Source organism: Haliotis cracherodii, unplaced genomic scaffold (assembly GCF_022045235.1).
Source record: "Haliotis cracherodii isolate W230 unplaced genomic scaffold, xgHalCrac1.p SCAF_6, whole genome shotgun sequence".
In the NCBI taxonomy this organism is placed as follows: domain Eukaryota; kingdom Metazoa; phylum Mollusca; class Gastropoda; order Lepetellida; family Haliotidae; genus Haliotis; species Haliotis cracherodii.
The window spans coordinates 46,662,762-46,681,697 of NW_027266319.1; the positions used below are offsets into that span (position 1 = coordinate 46,662,762).

The 18,936-nt window shown below is 38.0% G+C and overlaps 1 protein-coding gene across 4 annotated transcripts in view; it reads right to left on the reverse strand.

Annotated features, from left to right (window-relative positions):
- The window catches only part of LOC139445055 (molybdate-anion transporter-like), a 79,098-nt gene extending 69,504 nt beyond the window's left edge, over positions 1–9,594 (reverse strand). For all 4 annotated transcript variants that reach the window (XM_071226124.1, XM_071226125.1, XM_071226127.1 and 1 more), the window contains exon 1: positions 9,337–9,594. In XM_071226124.1, coding sequence (XP_071082225.1) covers positions 9,337–9,484 — 148 coding nt within the window. In that variant the 5' untranslated portion in view covers positions 9,485–9,594. The remainder of the gene's footprint in view (positions 1–9,336) is intronic.
- Positions 9,595–18,936: the final 9,342 nt, after the last annotated feature.

Here is an 18,936-nt window from a genome sequence, read left to right on the forward strand (position 1 = left end):
TGAATGGGCACACAGATATTGTACTGGCATACCTAGACGGCTTTGTCTGTTCTAAATGTAGAGATCAACCCATTCACGAGAGCACTATCATGGAAACATCGCAAGTTGCTGCAGCCATCACATTTGATATGACTTTAGATTGCACAACAGTAGAGGTCTCTGAAACTGCGCCAGATATATCCCTCATAAATATCTCAGTTCCCTTTGAAGATGTATTTGAGGTAAATGAATTGATCCATTGTGAATGTGTAAGCATAAATGATGTTTGAATAAATTAAAGATTGACATATCTTAACGTTATTCTGATAATTGCTTGACCTAAATTAACTTTAAATCTTATATTAAAGGAAACAAAGAAATCCTCAGTTTATTGGCAGTGCAGCATCAGAAACAAGAATAGCACCTGTCCTGCTACCATTAAACAACAAGATGAGAACTTCACACCTGGTAAACATGGCAACAATCACTCCCCAACCCCTGGCGTGTTGATTGATGTTCAGGTTAAAACTCAGGTATTAAGATACTCATTGTTTATTACATTAATTAAGTATACTTAAATGAACTCTACACTGTATAATGTTAAGGCAAGTTAATGATGTTAAGTTAATAACTAGATGTGTTAGTTAAGTGATTGTGTTTTTAACTATATAACTATTTACAACAGGTCAAAGACTTGGCGCGTGGGAATCTGTTCCGGTCTGCTGCAACTATTGTTGAAGACAGTATCAATGAGAAAGTGATTGATGACCAGCCCCCTATATATATATTTTGTTTAGACTGCGTACACTGGTAACAAAGATGGACAATTACATAAATTTGTCACCAAGTTGATGGCCTTGCCCTTTCTACCCAATCAGCACATCAGACCAGTTTTTGCTGAGATCTCCACAAAAGTGAGAGACCAAGGTGGAGTTGGCCAACTGACTGACTACCTTGGAAGGCAGTGGATATACAGTACCAAGTATCCTGGCAGATCAAGCTCCTGCTTCTACCAGTCGGTGACTACTAACAACCATGTTTTATTTTATTTTATTTCAATTAATCATTATTGTTGTGAGTCAACTTCGATATTGATCATCATGTTTAAATCAATGGTTCGCTTTATGAATTCATTTTCATTCCATAACTTTCTTTATTCATAGGTTTAGTATAGACGGGTTTAGACGCCTTAACTCCAAGTGTGACAAACAGGAGCTGAATCTGTACAGATTGATCTTTGCCCTTCACTGCGAAGCAAAGCTGCTACCTATCCAGGCAACAATCCTGCAGGAAAGAAAGTTGACAGGCCACGCGAGAAAGACTGCCACTCACAAAACAAGAAAAATCTTTGTTGCGTGGCAACTCTACAAGAACAATGATATCACAGCTGGTGAACTGCTGTCAAAGTGCTGAATGATGCACGGAGCAGTGATTGACATGTAAATGACAAATGATGTAAAAACTATATGTGACATGTGCAAAATGTTATCAAGACAAAGTGCAAACTTCCATTAACCCTCATGGTGCCTGGACGTCAGTCAGCCTGCAAACCGCTAAGTGCCACACTGTGCTGACGTCGCGGTTACAAAAACGTATGCATTGTATCAAAAGTGTTTCGACGTCTTTATTTCTTCACACAGTGTAACAAAATTGTATAACATGCAACTCGAGTTGGTTGTCTTTCCAACAGTATCTAAAGTCACCAAATCCAAAAGATCTATGCACTGCCCAGCCATCGATAAAAGTGCTGGGATTATAAGTTTCCTACTTTTCCACATTAATCGTAATATGGACGCACCCGAATATGGCAAGCAAAGTCAAGTAAGCGCCCTTGTTTGAAATCTAAATGACCAATAATTCATATCATTGGCAAGTATATGTCCTAACAGTGATGGACATATGACATTTATGTTGAAGTACACATTCACTAAGAATTTTCAGTGAGTTATATTTACCGATAAAAAATCCTGATGAAATTGTGCGTGTTTCTGACGTCAAAACAAAATTGACGGAAGTGGTCGTGATTAATTCATACGCAGACTGTTTCAGAGATTATGTCACAAAACGAATGACAGTTTGGAATGTATACTTTGAAGAAATCCCGGTTACGTCCATGTATGTTTCAATGACTGTGCTCTTTTATTAGTGATAAAAACAACTTCGGGGTAATTGACATCGTACATTTTCAAAGGACAAAATGTGAAAGATCGCTAAACAGCCCTAACAATACTCAAATTGATATCGCTCAATATTGGGCATCATTATTATTTCTTAATAATTAACAAGATTATACTAACGTAACACCACCCAAGAGTAAGTACATGTAGATTCAATCAAAATTGTTGAAACGTTTTCATGGGCAGCAAATATATTCAACAAACCTATTTTCGATCACTCGCAACTCGGGCACCATGTCATTGTTTCACAACGACCACCAGAAAACATACATCCTCGTATCAGCTCGTATTTCGCACTTGGCTGCCTAACTTAGACCTTTGCTCAAAATATACTTGTATGGCCAGTCCATGAAATACCACTTTTTATTTCATTTATACATCTGATTTATAAATACGACTTTAGAAGTGTATTTACACCTAGCTAGGTATGTACATGTACATTTAAGGACATACGTGATAGTTTATTTCCATGAGTTTCCCATTCCATCCCATTCTACTAAAGTAAAAGTTTGAAATAGATAATGATCATAGGTCAATGAAAGTAATGGAATTATTTGTCATAAAAGGAAAAATATATTCTTGGTATTGAACTTCTAAAATTTAACTAGCAAAATCTTTCATAAAAATGGTTTATTATGTCTTTCCATTTTTTCTTAATTTTGGCCTAGCTAAACTACAGCTTGGAGGGAAGATATACAAATTAAAATGGTGAAGAAAAACCCACACGAATGCATTGATTTTGCTCTTACACAAATATTTATTTAAAAAAAAATCTATTTCATACTTAGGATACAAAACAAAGTAGAATCTAATTACTACTATATGTCACTGGTCGAAGTATTTTGTAATTTAGATAATGCAAAGTGACAAAAGACATAAATATAACTATATAAAACATCAAAACGAAATCACATTTACACTGAAAACGTTTTGTCTTTCAGAAATTGATTATCTATATATTGTGGGTAGATCTAATTACTTTTACTGTTTATGTTATAAAGTGAACCATTCAAGATTCCAATAGATGAAGCTAAAATATTAAAAATGTAGGTTGTTTAATATTGGATCCATTTTGACAGCTTTATCACTGTACTCAACTAAATGCACATTATATTTTTGGAATATCAAGCCTTCAAACAAATATGAAAAGCACATATCAACGTACCACATATAAGTTAGTATAAATATTGGTCCGGAAGAAGTGTCTAATAAAGAAACTGATTCAAATACCGCTAAATCCATCACACTAACATACATTCACGAAAAATGGCTTTGACCCAGGCTCAAAACGCACAGGATTCGGCTTGCATATCAACAAACCCCCAAAAGAAACACAATCATATAGCCTCCCAAATAATCAATCAATTTTCACAGCCGAATTAATGGGATAGTAACAGACATGCACAGCGATCAAATAAATAGACACCAAAAAACCTAATCCTTTCAGACTCATTAAGTGGGCTCCAGGCCATAAAAAACAAAAACACAAAAAAGCGCCCAAAACTAATACAACAGATAATTAAAAGCGCCAAAAATGTATGTAAACTAGGTAAAGACATAGAAATAGTTTGGATCCCTGCCCACGTTGGAGTTTTTGGCAATGAACACGCAGACAAAGCAGCCAGATCAGCACTAAAATTACAAGAAGTAAGCATCAACCTACCAATATCAAAAAACGAATTTTAAAGTATCACCAGTGTTCCCGTTTACCGTCAATTACCAGTTTTTTACCGGTAATATTAGGCTTGGACCGGTAATTCATGTGACTGCCAGTCCCTGTGGACGGGCAAATAAAGAACCTTATAAATCTTTGTTGTTGAACAAAACATCAGTGGTACATTCATATATTATAAGTGAACTTTTCGAACGAAGTCAGCTTGTCTGTCCATCAGGGTGTCCCCTGTCTATTTCTAGTGCAAGGAAATAACATTCGCTTTGCTTTGTAGTTAAATATCTATTAGTAGCAACTTAGACTTGAAATATTGAAAAAAGAAAAGAAAGTTGTTACTGAACTTAGTGTGAATGACGTGTAGATCTAACTAAGTTACTTCAGAGATGAACCTGATGTTGAAAGAATTAAATCCAGGTAATTTTCCTCTAGTTTTTTTACTTGTTGAAAGTCGGGACTGACAAAAATTAGGGGGGACTGGTAAATGTCAGGGTTGCCAGTCCACCAGGACTGGCAGTTTCAAAAGCCTGCGGTAACACTGATCACAAAGGAGAAAATCTTCCAAAAGTGGCAAAATAACTATCTGAAATCTGACTGCAAACTAAAACACCTGCCACAAAAGCCACTCAAAAAAACAAAAATCCATCATAAAACCAAAAAAATTGACAGAGTAATAACTAAACTACCACAAGTAGGCCACAAGTTAAACTCCCACCTACACCAAATTAAAAAACACCAAACCGATAAATGCCCCCACTGCAACTTAAAAGAAACACCTGAACATGTAATACTATACTGCGCACAATACCAGCAACACAGAACAACACTCCAATCCACACTAAATTGCAACAATCAAATGACACTAGCAATGGTACTAAACCTCCTAAATGACTTACAAACCTTTGGAGCACTAGGCATATATCTATTTAAAACAGGTCTACTTGGCCGCATATAAAAATAAAAGTACAACAAACAAGCTGCCAATAAACCCTAAAATTCTAAACCTATAAAAACACACAAACTCCTTTTAGTCCCCCCCTCCTCCACCTTTTGCATGGCATATTTCAAAATTCCAAATTGGTTCTCAAAATAAAATAAACAACTCTAAAAAGCCCCACCTAGGTTGCCTCACCTTTTCGGACATACACTTTTTGACCAAACACTAAATGGCCTGGCGGGCAAGTGCGTGAAATATGCATGTGTCTGAAAGCGCACGTTAAATTCCTAATATAAAAAAGTAAGTAAGTGTCTACAGACTTGCTCTGGCCTTCCTAGGAACATGCTCGGTCCCTGGGAAGTCTATGTATGCTCACCATTGTTATATATATTTGTTAGCTACTTATCATGCTTATATATATGATGTTCATGTAAATAAATCTGTGTATATTGTTCTAGTCGTCTCTTGTTCTACCTGGCTAAGCTACCCCCTTTAGTCAGAACATGATAGTAGTAATGGTTTTATTATATATAATTTGGCTGAAAAAGAAGGATCGTTGCTGTATGAAGTATATGAACTTAACTTCATTGTTGCAAAATAAATACATACACATATTTGCTGTCAACAAAACTACATAATTGTACATACACAATTGCATACACAGACAGATTTTGCAAGGCTATAGTAAGCATCATGTAATCAAATGTGAGGATTCAAAGGGAAACCCACTCACTGTCAAGGAGTTGGTCCGAAGCCCAGTTTGTTGGGTCGCTGCTTGCATTTAGTGATTATGCGGGGTAATTAAAACGGCACTGGCTAGATGATTAAGTGTTGGAGTGTTGTTTCCCTTTAAGTCCATTCCAGAGAGAAAAAATATCTTCATATTTGTAGAAAGTATTTAAAAAGTCCAAGTGAAAGTGCTGAAATCACACACTCCGTAATCGGATTCCCAAACAAAACTATATGGGGCGTGGCCTAAAGCTACCGGCGCAAAATCTCAGCCTCTGTTCCCACACATAAAGAAAGCTCTAGCTGGAACCCATTTTGCCTCGAATGATTATGTCTGAGCAGCTGTGGAGATCCTTTTGGACAGCCAAGAGAAGGACTTCTAAGAAGCTGGGTTAAAACCCTCCGACATCATTGGCAAAAATGTATCAATGAGTAAGGGGATTATGTGGAAACACAAATCATTCTGATGTCTGTTGGTCGTGTCTTTCTACTTGTGGCTCAGAACATATCACCCATCCCTCATATCTTAAAAGTTGCGATATATGTTTCCACTACAAATGTTAGGAGATTGCAGCAAAGCCATGAAATAGAATATTTACCGAGTTGGTTGCACTATACGATACTGAATCCAGCAATTGTAATTGACGTGAATCAATGACTTTGGGCTTGAAAAGGGTCTCACCGTTGGAAGAACATGGTAGAGGAAGAGCAACTGCTCTGCGGTTACTTTGTTTGACAGCAGTATGTTGATAAATACCCTTTGCTGAGCGACAGGTGTACACATGGTTATGAAACCTTTCAAGAACTGCTTATTCCTGTCACCAGAGACAGACATAGGGCATACATGCCTGCCTCAGATAACTTTGTGGCTACTGTGTCATGGACAACATGGTTTGTATGTTTTGGAATTATGTTCAATTATCCAACAAGTCTCTCTGTTAAATCAATTGTTTCACTGAATGATAACAGGACAATGTTACCAAGGATATCTCAGATCGCAGGGGAGGTAATTATACCTGCCCCCTGACATCAGCCCAGGAATAGATGAAAAGACGATAAAGTCCAAATGTACTATTGGTGGGACTGTAATTTCAATATTTTACTTTCAACCAATTGCCTTATGTTCTTGAATGATGTAAGATTTGAAAATCAACAGGATGTTAGTTCAGAAAAGGATATCCCAGTTTTGATCAAACTTATATTATTTTCAAGGTCAATATATGAATCATGGTAAAGAATGTGATGCACAGTGTCTGCCTTCGCTTATTTTCCTAAACTTCGTATTTTGACTCTCTTCATATCAGTCAATAGTTTGGTTTTAAAACTATGCACATAGCAAAAGCAGTTAAACACATAAAACAAAAAACTTGGTTATTTAACTTTATTTGATAATAGCTGCTTGTTCGGTAATATCCCACACTGCTCTAATTGAAAATCTGATAAAAAAACGGATAAAATCAGTAACCATGCTAACAAGTTTACTGACAATGATCGAATAGTTGATAAATTGATCAATCTGCACAATGATATTGATTTGCCAAGATGTCCACATCATAAAACAACACCATACATGATATGAGTATGAGCTGATATGACATACAAGATAGTCCCCTGACTGGACCTTTAAAATGCCTACCTAACCCTCTTGGTGCCACGGGACCATATATGGTCCCTCACTTTTCACACCTGCACAGTGCCAAGGGACCATATATGGTCCAGAGGAAATTCCCTTTTTAAACCGTGAATTTAGATATCAAACACTGAGTGCACAATGTCAAAATTATAACCATCATCACCCCAGTCATTTTAGCTTTAACATCGTGCAACTCATACTTAATACAATGCTACGGATTACGAAATATGGAGAGATTAGTAAAGTGGCTACCACACTTCTCGGCCTTTCTCTGCCATGTTTGAACACCAAGCGAATGACTGCGAATTTTAATTATGCACCCATGTCACATACAAGTAAATATTTTCAGACAAAATCCTTGTTCATAAGAAATAATATGACCAGAGTGGTTTTTAATTATGCACCCATGTCACATACACGTAAATATTTTCAGACAAAATCCTTGTTCATAAGAAATAATATGACCAGAGTGATCAGAAAGACATGTTTCTCACAACTGTATACAGCGATCACACAGCGACAAAACGAAACAAGGTAACAATTCAAACATATTTCGGCAAAATCCAACTATTTTAATTTGTGGAGAAGGTTTCAAGCCGCAGAGGTCTACAAGCACAGATATGGCTACTGATCCAGCTTGGCTAGGCTTCGTGTCCTCGCTAAATTGTTTCGAAATTTATATCTCCAAAGTTGCCTAAACTTATAAAATGCCTTAGCTACGTCACAGTTAGACACTGATTTTCAGTATATTAGACTGTTCTTTTGATAATGATAGCAATTATACCTGTAGTTTGTCCAGATTCCCGATGGTTAATTCTGACTCGATCGCCGAATGATGAGGGCGACGCCATGTTTGTTCATAAACAGTGAAAGTAGTCCCTACTTGACCTTTGATATTTGCATCTCTATCCGCATATGACCCCAACGGATATCGTTTTTATCCGTTGGCTTTATGCTGCTGAGAAACCTACCCATTATATGATAATTGAGAATGTGTGTGTGTCCATGGCTTCACATTGATTTTATTTTTTTTTCTCACTTCCGCACGACATATATGAATGTCATAACCATATTATTATCTGCAGTTTACACAATTTATACCAAAATTAAAATAAACAATTAAAAAAATCCTTGGAATCATTTACCAGCCTGAGTAGTGACAACTTATTAGGACACACATGAGTGGAATCTTCGTCATCTTCTTAGAGTTGAACAGATGAATGAAAGTATCCGTGAGAATACAAAATAAAGTCGGACATTTAACCCACAAATTTGGGTGAACTTTCCTGATTTCCACAAATCAAGGTTATGCGAGGGTATATACTATACTGGAAACACATTCTTCATGTCTGATTACTATTGCATACTGACCACATTAATACTCTCGCACAAGGTCCACGTCTGAAACTCATCCCGGGAGCATCAAATTTGAAACATGTCTTATCATGATACCCCATATGAAACATGTCCAATGTGAAAATACACTTCTGATTTTCTCTTCAAACACATGATCTGCAGAACCTGCTGAAAGATAATATTGCTAGCGGGGCTGGGACATGTAACTCGGGTACTCAGGTTTTGAGTGGGACCCCCAGTACCCACAGGACTGCCAAGTATATTGTTTAATGACATAAACTCAAACTCAATGGTTTCACTATAAGTCGCTAATTGTTTCTATTTCTTTCTGGCTATGCACACATTACTTCTGACTTTTATATATTTGAGTAAATATAAAGCTTCAGTCAACAAACATGATCAGATCGTTTAAACATGTATCCAAGTAGTTTTTGCCAGGGCTCCTGTAAAATATTTCTCAATATTGAACATTCTGTCGCCAACTTGACATCTACGGCGGGTATCCGTGTCGGGTTTGGTACGGAACACGCGTAATACATTCGGACTCGTCCAAGCCCTAATTGATAGCGACAGTCATGATAGTAGGCCTTACCTACAACCTTGGGCAAGTTCATTCAACCATGTTAACTTGCTCATAATTCTCAAACATAAAACTAGACTAGCCTAGATATCTAGGCCTCCATGAGTAAGCCCGACATCAGATAACATTAGAAACATATTTTTTTCTAAAATATGCTTCAATAATACTGCAATTAATACTGTAGTGGCAAACTGATTGCAGCATATAGGCGATATGACATGCCACGTTCGACGAATGAAAGTTGCATGAGAGTAATCAGGAAACAAGTTTACGTACCCATTGCCAGCAAATATACGACGAGGTATGCCCGCTGAAACTGCACAAATCCAACTTCTGTAACCGTGGGCAGTGTCGTCCGTGTGTAGATATAGGAAAGCGCACACAAGAAACTGAGAATCAAAAACCCAACTAAAAAGACGTTCATTTTTAGAGTCTCGCCTGCGCGTCAACAAGTCAACAGAATAATACGAACATTAACAAGATCTGTTTAGACTTTGAAGGAAGTCGACAACAACCTACGACCAATTCAAGCGAGGTAACTCTAAAGTTTCGCCGTCAAATGAAGCAGCACCACGTCACACCGTAGATAATGCGCGTTGTGGAGTCAGTGGTCCGTCTTTCAGATATGTCCCGAGACGTTGCCCCGCGGCCGCATGACCTCAAGCTTGCGGTAATACATCGACAACATTTGGGGCATAATATGATATTAATCCTGGATCTTTTGTAAATGGCTACTTTGGGGAACAGCCTATTTCAATACATTTGACTGGGTGAAAAGCGCTTGATGGTAAAGATACAAGAACACATACATATAGCTCAATCTGTACTTTATTTTACCGATAAATCATGGTCATAGTCAAATACTAAGAATCAAACAAGCACAATATAAACATAAAGAAAGGTTTGCACAAAATTGCGAAATAAAGATCAGGGTAGTCTGTCATAGAGACAAATATGTCCAAGGGCTCCATGATGTGTTGTGGTCTCTCGTGAGTTGGGATGCCACCCCATACCATTACACTTCCATCCCCAAAATGGCGACGTTGAGTCACGCAAGTTTCGGTAAAACGTTCTCCTGGACGCCGTAGACCATCCCTACATCACTGACCGTATTTCTTTAATTTAAATCTTTATTCACAAAAGAACCTGCAAAAGAAAATGCTCAGAAACTTGTAACCAATTAATATGTGTCTTTCATAAAGTTACCCAACCAGTCACATGCCTTCTTGTGACCCCCCAACCACCCACCCACCGAAAAAAAATAAAAAAAATAACAGGAACAAAAACGTGTATATTTAATCAAATTCACTGTAAATTGTGTCTACGAGTTGGCAGTGTCTACAAATTACCCCAAACTGACGACATTGAGTGACGCAAGCGTCACTGAAACGATCTCCTGGACGCTAATGTGTAATTCAGTATTCAAATATGACCGACAGCGGATGAAAAAGGCGGCAATGTTTAAATCCAATTTCAGTGCCGTAGCCAGGCGGGGGGAGGGGGTGGGGTGGGAATTGCCAGGATTTTTTTTTAAAGAAAACATTTTTCCTTGTGACAGTTAACTTGAATAAAAAATGAATAATCTTGATTTTGGAATTTGTTTCTTGGTTTACTTCCTCTTATAAGTATGAGAGAGATATTATCAGCTCAATATATCATCACCGCCAATCCTTCTCCCAAGGAGAATGATGATTGTATCACATACGAACATTCTACAAGTAAACAGTTTCTAAACACACTGGCAATTACAGTGGAGATAATGTAAACAGTGAAAGATAAGAAAACCTCTGCTGTCATTAGTGTGCTTGGTTGGTATAAGAAATATCAATCTGTGTATACAATAATTCTACTCATTGAGAAATTTGCAGTAAATATTTTACATCGCCATATGAAAAGGCACCCTTGTAAATATTTTAGTATTAGTTGACATTTGGCATATTTCCAGATTCACAAAATAAAGTCACACATGGCTAACTTGTATAAACATGCAGTTAAGGGGGCTATAATTTAATTACTAAAGAAAAGGAGAATTGCTAGTGATGACAACTTGTTTTAAGGCCTCTATTCAATGTTTTCTTCACTTTTCTCGTAACTGTGGGTTGGGTCATGAATGAGGACATAATTCTCAATCATTTGATTTTTCACTTGTCAATGTTCTAAATGAGACATTTCATTCCTGTCATTCAAAGGGGAGATAATTTCATCAAAACAAGAGTTCGAGCAAGGGATGTAACTCCCATTTACTATTTGGATTGTAATAGTAATGTTCATGGTACAGCTGTTTATTGTTTATCTGACTAACCAAAGCCAAAATGTCAAGCAAGCCCAAAAAAACCAAAACAGATGTCTCTAAAAGACATGTTTCAAGGACAATCACGGTAAGATTTTTATCTTTATAGTTTTAGTCATCATTATTATTTGTTTCAATTTAACCACAAATGATAAAGTGATAAATTAATTGATTTGAATCAATTTTTTATTTAATCTTTTTGTTTGGTTTCAAAGGTTGATTCTTTTCTTTTCAGCAATCCTGGGGGACCTTCATCCATCTCTACTACCCAAACTATGTGCAACACCAAGTCAGATAGCGGCATTAGTGAGGAAACTGGCTTCTCATCCAGTTCCTCAAGATCGTAAAGTGACATGAAACAATCATCTGCCAAAGTGTCAATATTTGTCACTGACATTATGCCTTCAACTAGCAGCAAGGATATGCGTTTCGGGATGCACTGCAGTCTGAAATGTGGTAGTACTGAAATGAAAGATCCTGCTGATTTTGCTATTGACCCCGTTTTACATATGTTTAACAGACATATCACCCGCATTGACCAGAACATCCGTAGCCGTCCCAGTCCTCCAAAGAAAAGAAATGAGATGCTGCAAGCAAAGAGAGAGGGATGGCGGGCAATTCCTGATGACACCTCGACACCTAACTATTAACAGAAACCTTTTATTCCCTCTAGGTGACCATCAGCGGTAGTACATGAGCAATACAATTCATTAAAAGTATATATATAACATGACACAGCAAGAGGACAATTACAGAAACATAATGATTGAGGTAAATGTTTTTGGATAAACTGTAACGTTCTTTTTCGGATAAACATTGAACTCTACAACTGATACAAATAGTATTACATTGTTTCAGAAAATATGTTGAGCAGTAACAGAAAAGAACCTTGTGGATCATCATTTTACATTTTTGAAAGATTAACTAAGACCAATGTATTATTTATTTTGGCGGACAAGTATAACCTACCAATTGCCAAAGTATATCAAACACAGTGGATCTATTTTCCACTAGAATGACTCTTCAGGAATTGGATGAACTTCGATAATTTCTTGATAACAGAACTGCGTTTGGTTCAATAGTTTAGTAAACTTGAGGATGTTTGGCCAATAATATTTATCAATCAAAATGGCTCGTTTAGAGGACAGCGATTGACAACGGAACAGGTAGTGGAATTTGTCACGTGCATTTGTATCACAAAGTATACCTGTCCATCTACCCGTCTCTATTGGAAATTTATGGTTACATGTACGGAAGGAGAAGTAAAAGTTGAGAAATATTTCGAGGCAGTAGTAAGTAATTTTCAAATGATGGGTAGTCTTTAAGATACTTGAAGTAATTCCCCTTTGAAGAGTTGACGCTTTGTTATAATCATCGGGGAATCTAACATATAGATAAGACCACAATTATCAATTATACTTTTGATATGATTAAGCCATAGAAAGAGGGTATGCTTTATTTAATTGTGATTTATCATATAATTAACATAAAAGACGCGATGTTATTTCTGTTGTGAAGGCTGACTCAGCTTTCACCAAGAACTTCCCATTCTTGTAACATATTTATACTCAGCGGTTCTCGCCCGAGTTCGCCACATGCCATGAAGTTTGGCGCGGACCGGCAGCTAGTTTTTAGAATGTTAGATGTAATGTTTCGGTTATTTCGGTGTTATGAAAGCCCAATATTTCAGAACCATAAAGTAAAATCGGGCCAACACTTGTATCAAACGTTTTGATGGCAATCTAGTGGTGATGGAACTAGACTCTATGTAGCTTTCAGGCCGATTTCAGCGATATATTTAACAGATGAATATATTTTCCTATTTTCGATTTTCTATAGTGATACCTAAATAATTATAGCTGTCAATTACGTCTATCGAAGTATTCGGAATACTGACAGACATTAACTTTGTCTTTGCACCTGTCAGATGGACCCGACCCAAAGAAGACTAGTTTCATTTTTTTTTATATTAACATCTTGTTTCCAGTCATTACAGTACATGTTAAATGTATTGAGTGTGTTCTGTAGCTGGTATCTGCTTTTTCCAAAAAGTACTGTATCATCAGCGTACAGAAGTAAAGGGAGTTTGATAAAAAATCACCATTCATTCCCATGTATAGCAAACAAGACAGATTTTTTCCTTGTCTAACGTCAGTACTGCAAGGGAAAGAAAGTGGGACATCTTACCATTTATCATGACACATGATTTAATTTCATTGTACATATTTGTGATTAGATTACATATTTTACCCTTAACGCTGTGCCTAAGCATTTTGGTCTATAGCCCCACTTTCCATATCTTGTCGAACGCCTTAGAAAAATCAATAAACGCTCAATACAGTTTGTTTTACTTCAACTTTTGAAATCGGAATAAAGTTTGCAAAATAAACATATTATCTATTGTAGGGAATCCTTTTCGAAATCCAGCCTGTATATGAGACATCATATTATATTAATTATTCCAGTTAGCCAAATATTAGGTTATATACCATTGGTATAAATAAGTTAAAATATTCATAATAGAATGGTAATAAGTTTGAAGCTGAAGAAATTTAATATTCATTTGTAATACGATCTATTCCAGAAGACTGTCACGTTTTTAATCGCTTATGGCTGTCAGTATTTCCGTCTCTGTAATGTCATTATTCAAAAACTCATCATTCAAACCTGGGACGTCTTCCTCATCGGGGAACAAGAGCTCGTCCGTTTCCTCACCATTACTGTATATCCTCTACAATATTCGTAGAATGTGCTTAAATGGACCTTGTTAGTTGTTCATCACATTCTTTGTTACTTAGTAACCTCCAATCTTTTCAAGATGATTTTTCATTTTTAATCAATGTGTATACACATCACACATCACATTTCCACACTGCGCATTGCATTACAACAATCTGCTTGTCGCCACATGTCCCCATCATGCATTGCGTTCCAACAATCACCTGGTCGTCACATGTCCCCATCATGCATTGCGTTCCAACAATCACCTGGTCGTCACATGTCCCCATCACGTATTGCATTACAACAATCTACTGGTCGCCACATGTCCCCATCATGCATTGCGTTCCAACAATCACCTGGTCGTCACATGTCCCCATCATGCATTGCGTTCCAACAATCACCTGGTCGTCACATGTCCCCATCACGTATTGCATTACAACAATCTACAGGTCGCCACATGTCCCCATCATGCATTGCGTTCCAACAATCACCTGGTCGTCACATGTCCCCATCATGAATTCCATAACAACAATCACCTGGTCGTCACATTTCCCCATCATGAATTGCATTACAACAATCACCTGGTCGTCACATTTCCCCATCATGAATTGCATTACAACAATCACCTGGTCGTCACATTTCCCCCATCACGTATTGCATTACAACAATCTACTGGTCGCCACCTTTCCCCATCATGAATTGCATTATAACAATCTACAGGTCGTCACATTTCCCCATCATGAATTGCATTACAACAATCTACAGGTCGTCACATTTCCCCATCATGATTTGCATTACAACAATCTACTGGTCGCCACCTTTCCCCATCATGAATTGCATTACAACAATCTACTGGTCGCCACCTTTCCCCATCATGAATTGCATTATAACAATCTACAGGTCGTCACATTTCCCCCATCACGTATTGCATTACAACAATCACCTGGTCGTCACATTTCCCCCATCACGTATTGCATTACAACAATCTACCGGTCGCCACCTTTCCCCCATCATGAATTGCATTATAACAATCTACCGGTCGCCACATGTTCCCATCATGCATTGCGTTCCAACAATCACCTGGTCGTCACATGTCCCCATCATGAATTGCATTACAACAATCTACTGGTCGCCACATTTCCCCATCATGAATAGCATTACAACAATCTACTGGTCGCCACATTTCCCCATCATGAATTGCATTACAACAATCTACTGGTCGCCACATTTCCCCATCATGAATTGCATTAGAACAATCTACAGGTCGCCACATTTCCCCATCATGAATTGCATTACAACAATCTACTGGTCGCCACATGTCCCTATCATGAATTGCAGTACAACAATCTACTGTTCGTTCATTTTCCCCATTACATAGTATACCAGGTTATGATGAATGAAATAAAAAAAACCACCTTATTTTCAACTTATTGAAGGCAAACTATTTAAACAAACCCTATAATGAAGCTGTCATTTAATTGTTGGGCACGGGGAAATCGGGGGAAGTTTTGAAAAATATAATTGAGTTTTAGTGAGCATCAACGGCGTGGCATGTTGCTAATTATAGTCATAACCGGTTTGACATTATTATAGATGGTTTCTCAACTGAAGGAAACCATGCGTGAAAGAGTGTAGCAGTGCTGAAATCAGCACCATATTGATCGGGGATGATCTTGATCTGCGATATCAAATATATCACATGGATTAAATCCCGCAGGCGTTATCACTTTGCCGGAGTGAAGAGATTAACAACTTGTGATACCAAGGGGTCTCCTCATCTTGCCTACGCCTATTGTTCAGAATAGGGGATGCAGTCATGCGTACTGATAGGGGCAACAATAGTAACAGCAGGTGAGGTCTCAGTTTTGTGTTTGTATTAATCACCTCATTACCTTGATCACCTATTACTGCTTGAGGGAATCAAGGGAATGAGGTTAATGCTTTCCTGTATATACGGGTTTTATCTCTATTTATCGTGTGTTGTGCTTTGTGAGGAAAAACTTGACTTGACTTATTGTATGATCATTGTCCATTAGCATTGTATGGTGCACTGATTGTTTACACAGGTTCAATCATGTAGTGCTACACATCAATATCGTCAGCCTCTTATATCTCCTCAGCAAAATGGCACTGGCCTCCATATAATATGAACCTAGTCTATCATAAATTCATCCCAATCCAGGCTGTTGAGCATTTCCCTACTTTTAACACGATGAGATCATCGATGTACAGAGAGGGAAAGATAAGCCCACCTAAGCTATACCCCCAAGACACAAGCATCCATCCAACTACAAGGTCAGTGTGAAACAGTAACCTCTTAAGAACTCAAGAGTGGGATCTTCCATACCCACATAACCTAATTACTAAATCCAGTCAAGCATAGTCAACCCACATCACCTAAGTACTGTTACCTATCTATTCTCTAAAAAATAGTTGAAGTGGCCTGACCATCCGATCCCGTTAGTCGCCTCTTATGACAAGCATAGTCTTCTTTTACAGTAAGCATGGTTTGATGAAGACCTATTCTACCCCGGATCTTAACGGAGTGACGGTGTAATAATAATGTCAATATCTGAGTTCTTCATATTCATATCATTTATATAATTCATGCAATTTGGAATAATAATCTCACACAACATCGGGTGCACATACAAATGAAAGTCCAATGAGAAGATATTCCCAATCGTCTTATTCCACTGGCGTGTAGACGTTGGCTTGGGGCGTGGCCTTTGAAGCCGGTGTTCTAGTGCTTCATAACTGTTTTTCCGAGGGGGCAAACTTCCACCTGTCAGACTTTGGTTGATGGTGATTTCAGTCTAGTTTTGTTCTTTCTGCAGGGTGTTGATGAATTTGGCTGAGAACGTCCGCTCTTGTTCATCTTGGACAACTTTCGCTCTGATATGAATAACAATAAAAGTAAGCTGTCGCGCAAAAAGGTCAACATGTTCAGATATAAACAGAGCTTGGTAAACATTAATCATTTATCTTCAAGTATTGAGAAAATGTTCTTTCAAAAGGGTCCACACATTCGGGGTGCATACGCTCCAGCAAAAGGTGTACACTCACCACAACACCAAGTTCTGGGCAGGTGTAGACTCCTGTCCTTCCTGTCGGTCTGTTTTCTTTCCACAATTTACATTTGTTTAAATATCTTGTTATTGAGACCGGTGTGTCATACTTTGGAGGAAAGTAAAATAAGATGGATACATATTTCTGTTGTTTGACAAGTTTTCTTCATTCAGAAGTCATTTCTTAAGTGGCGAGTTTGGTTTTACGCCACTTTTAGCAATATTCCACCAATATCACGGCGGGGGACACCAGAAATGGGCTTCACACATTGAACCTATGTAGGGAATCGAACCCGGGCATTCGGCGTAACCACTAGGCTACTAGGCTACACCCATCGACCGCACTGAACCCACACGAACGTGAAATGCAAATGAGATAACAAAACTGACACTCTGTGGCAAACAACAGCCAGTAAAACCTGTGTATGTACAAAACGTTTCTCACTAATCACTAAAACATAATTACTGTACATATAGAGGTGATTTTAAAACAGAATAAAGAAATTAATTATGTAATAAAGCATTTTATATAATATACAAGAACATTCATAACAACACCATGTGTAGCAAAAGCCCAGAATGCAGCTTTCAGTTAACAGGTCAGCTTGACATGTTTGTACTCACTCAAGTGCTGAAGGAATGTACTTTTCAACTACTAAGATTGTGTATGATTAACATAAGTAGCATATGTTTTAATGTAAACTGACTAACAACAAAAAGTGACTAAACTGAAATTTGAAACATGTTTGGTCCAAACACTGAATAGTGTTACAAAATGATCAGTGGAACTGGAGTTTGAATTGAAAATGCTGCTGTACGTGCAGCATGCCAACCTACAAAGGTATGGGTATAAAATAAACTACAAATAACATGCAAAGATAAACGCGACAAAGGTGAGTGAGATAGGTTTTACGCCACTTTTAGCAATGTTCTAGCAATATCACGGCGGGGGACACCAGAAATTGGGGAATCGAACCCGGGTCTTCGGCGTGACGAGCGAACGCTTTAACCACCAGGCAACCAACGCTACAAAAGAGAGAGCAATCTTGGTACGATAAGTCAAAGAGTAGTCAATGCGTGAGTTGGGTTTAACGTCGCTTTGAACAGTATTTCAATTATATCACGGGGTGTCAGCATGGTGTGGGAGGCAAGCCCACGTTTACCACGGGTATATTGATGACAAACCCAGAAACATAATCGGCGCGAATCGTTACAGGCAGACTGGGCGACGAGTGTCAGATCTGTTGCCACCCACAGGAAACAGCTACTTATGTAAACTCAATCTGAGGAATCGGTTTCTGACGTCATCAGCGGATGTGCCAGAAGACTGCGTTAGTACAGTATCATAGTTTAGAGACAACTATGAGGCATAACACTGACACCGGAACACAGACATCGATGACACCAACAGGCTCAAACAGTGTGTTCAAAACACATTCAATGTCTTGTCTTGGCCAGCGTGATCACCAGACCTATCACCTATAGAATTCTCATGAGATCACCTTGCCCATCCAATTTGAGCACGACCAGTTTGCCCTTACAACAGGGATCAGTACACAGGCCCTCCGAGAAGAATTGACGTCGATCTTGTGATCAGACGTCTGACATCTTCAACCCGCCGTTGAGACAAGGCGTGCATTGCTACCCCTGTTAGGCGTACATCAGAAGGAGTAAAGAGAGTATCATGTGCTGATTTCAGTTTTTATAGTTGATCGAATACTGAACAACTGACTTCATCGGGCCAAACTGTGGAAACAATACCTTCTTATTATGTTCTCATTCATGGCCTAATTTATT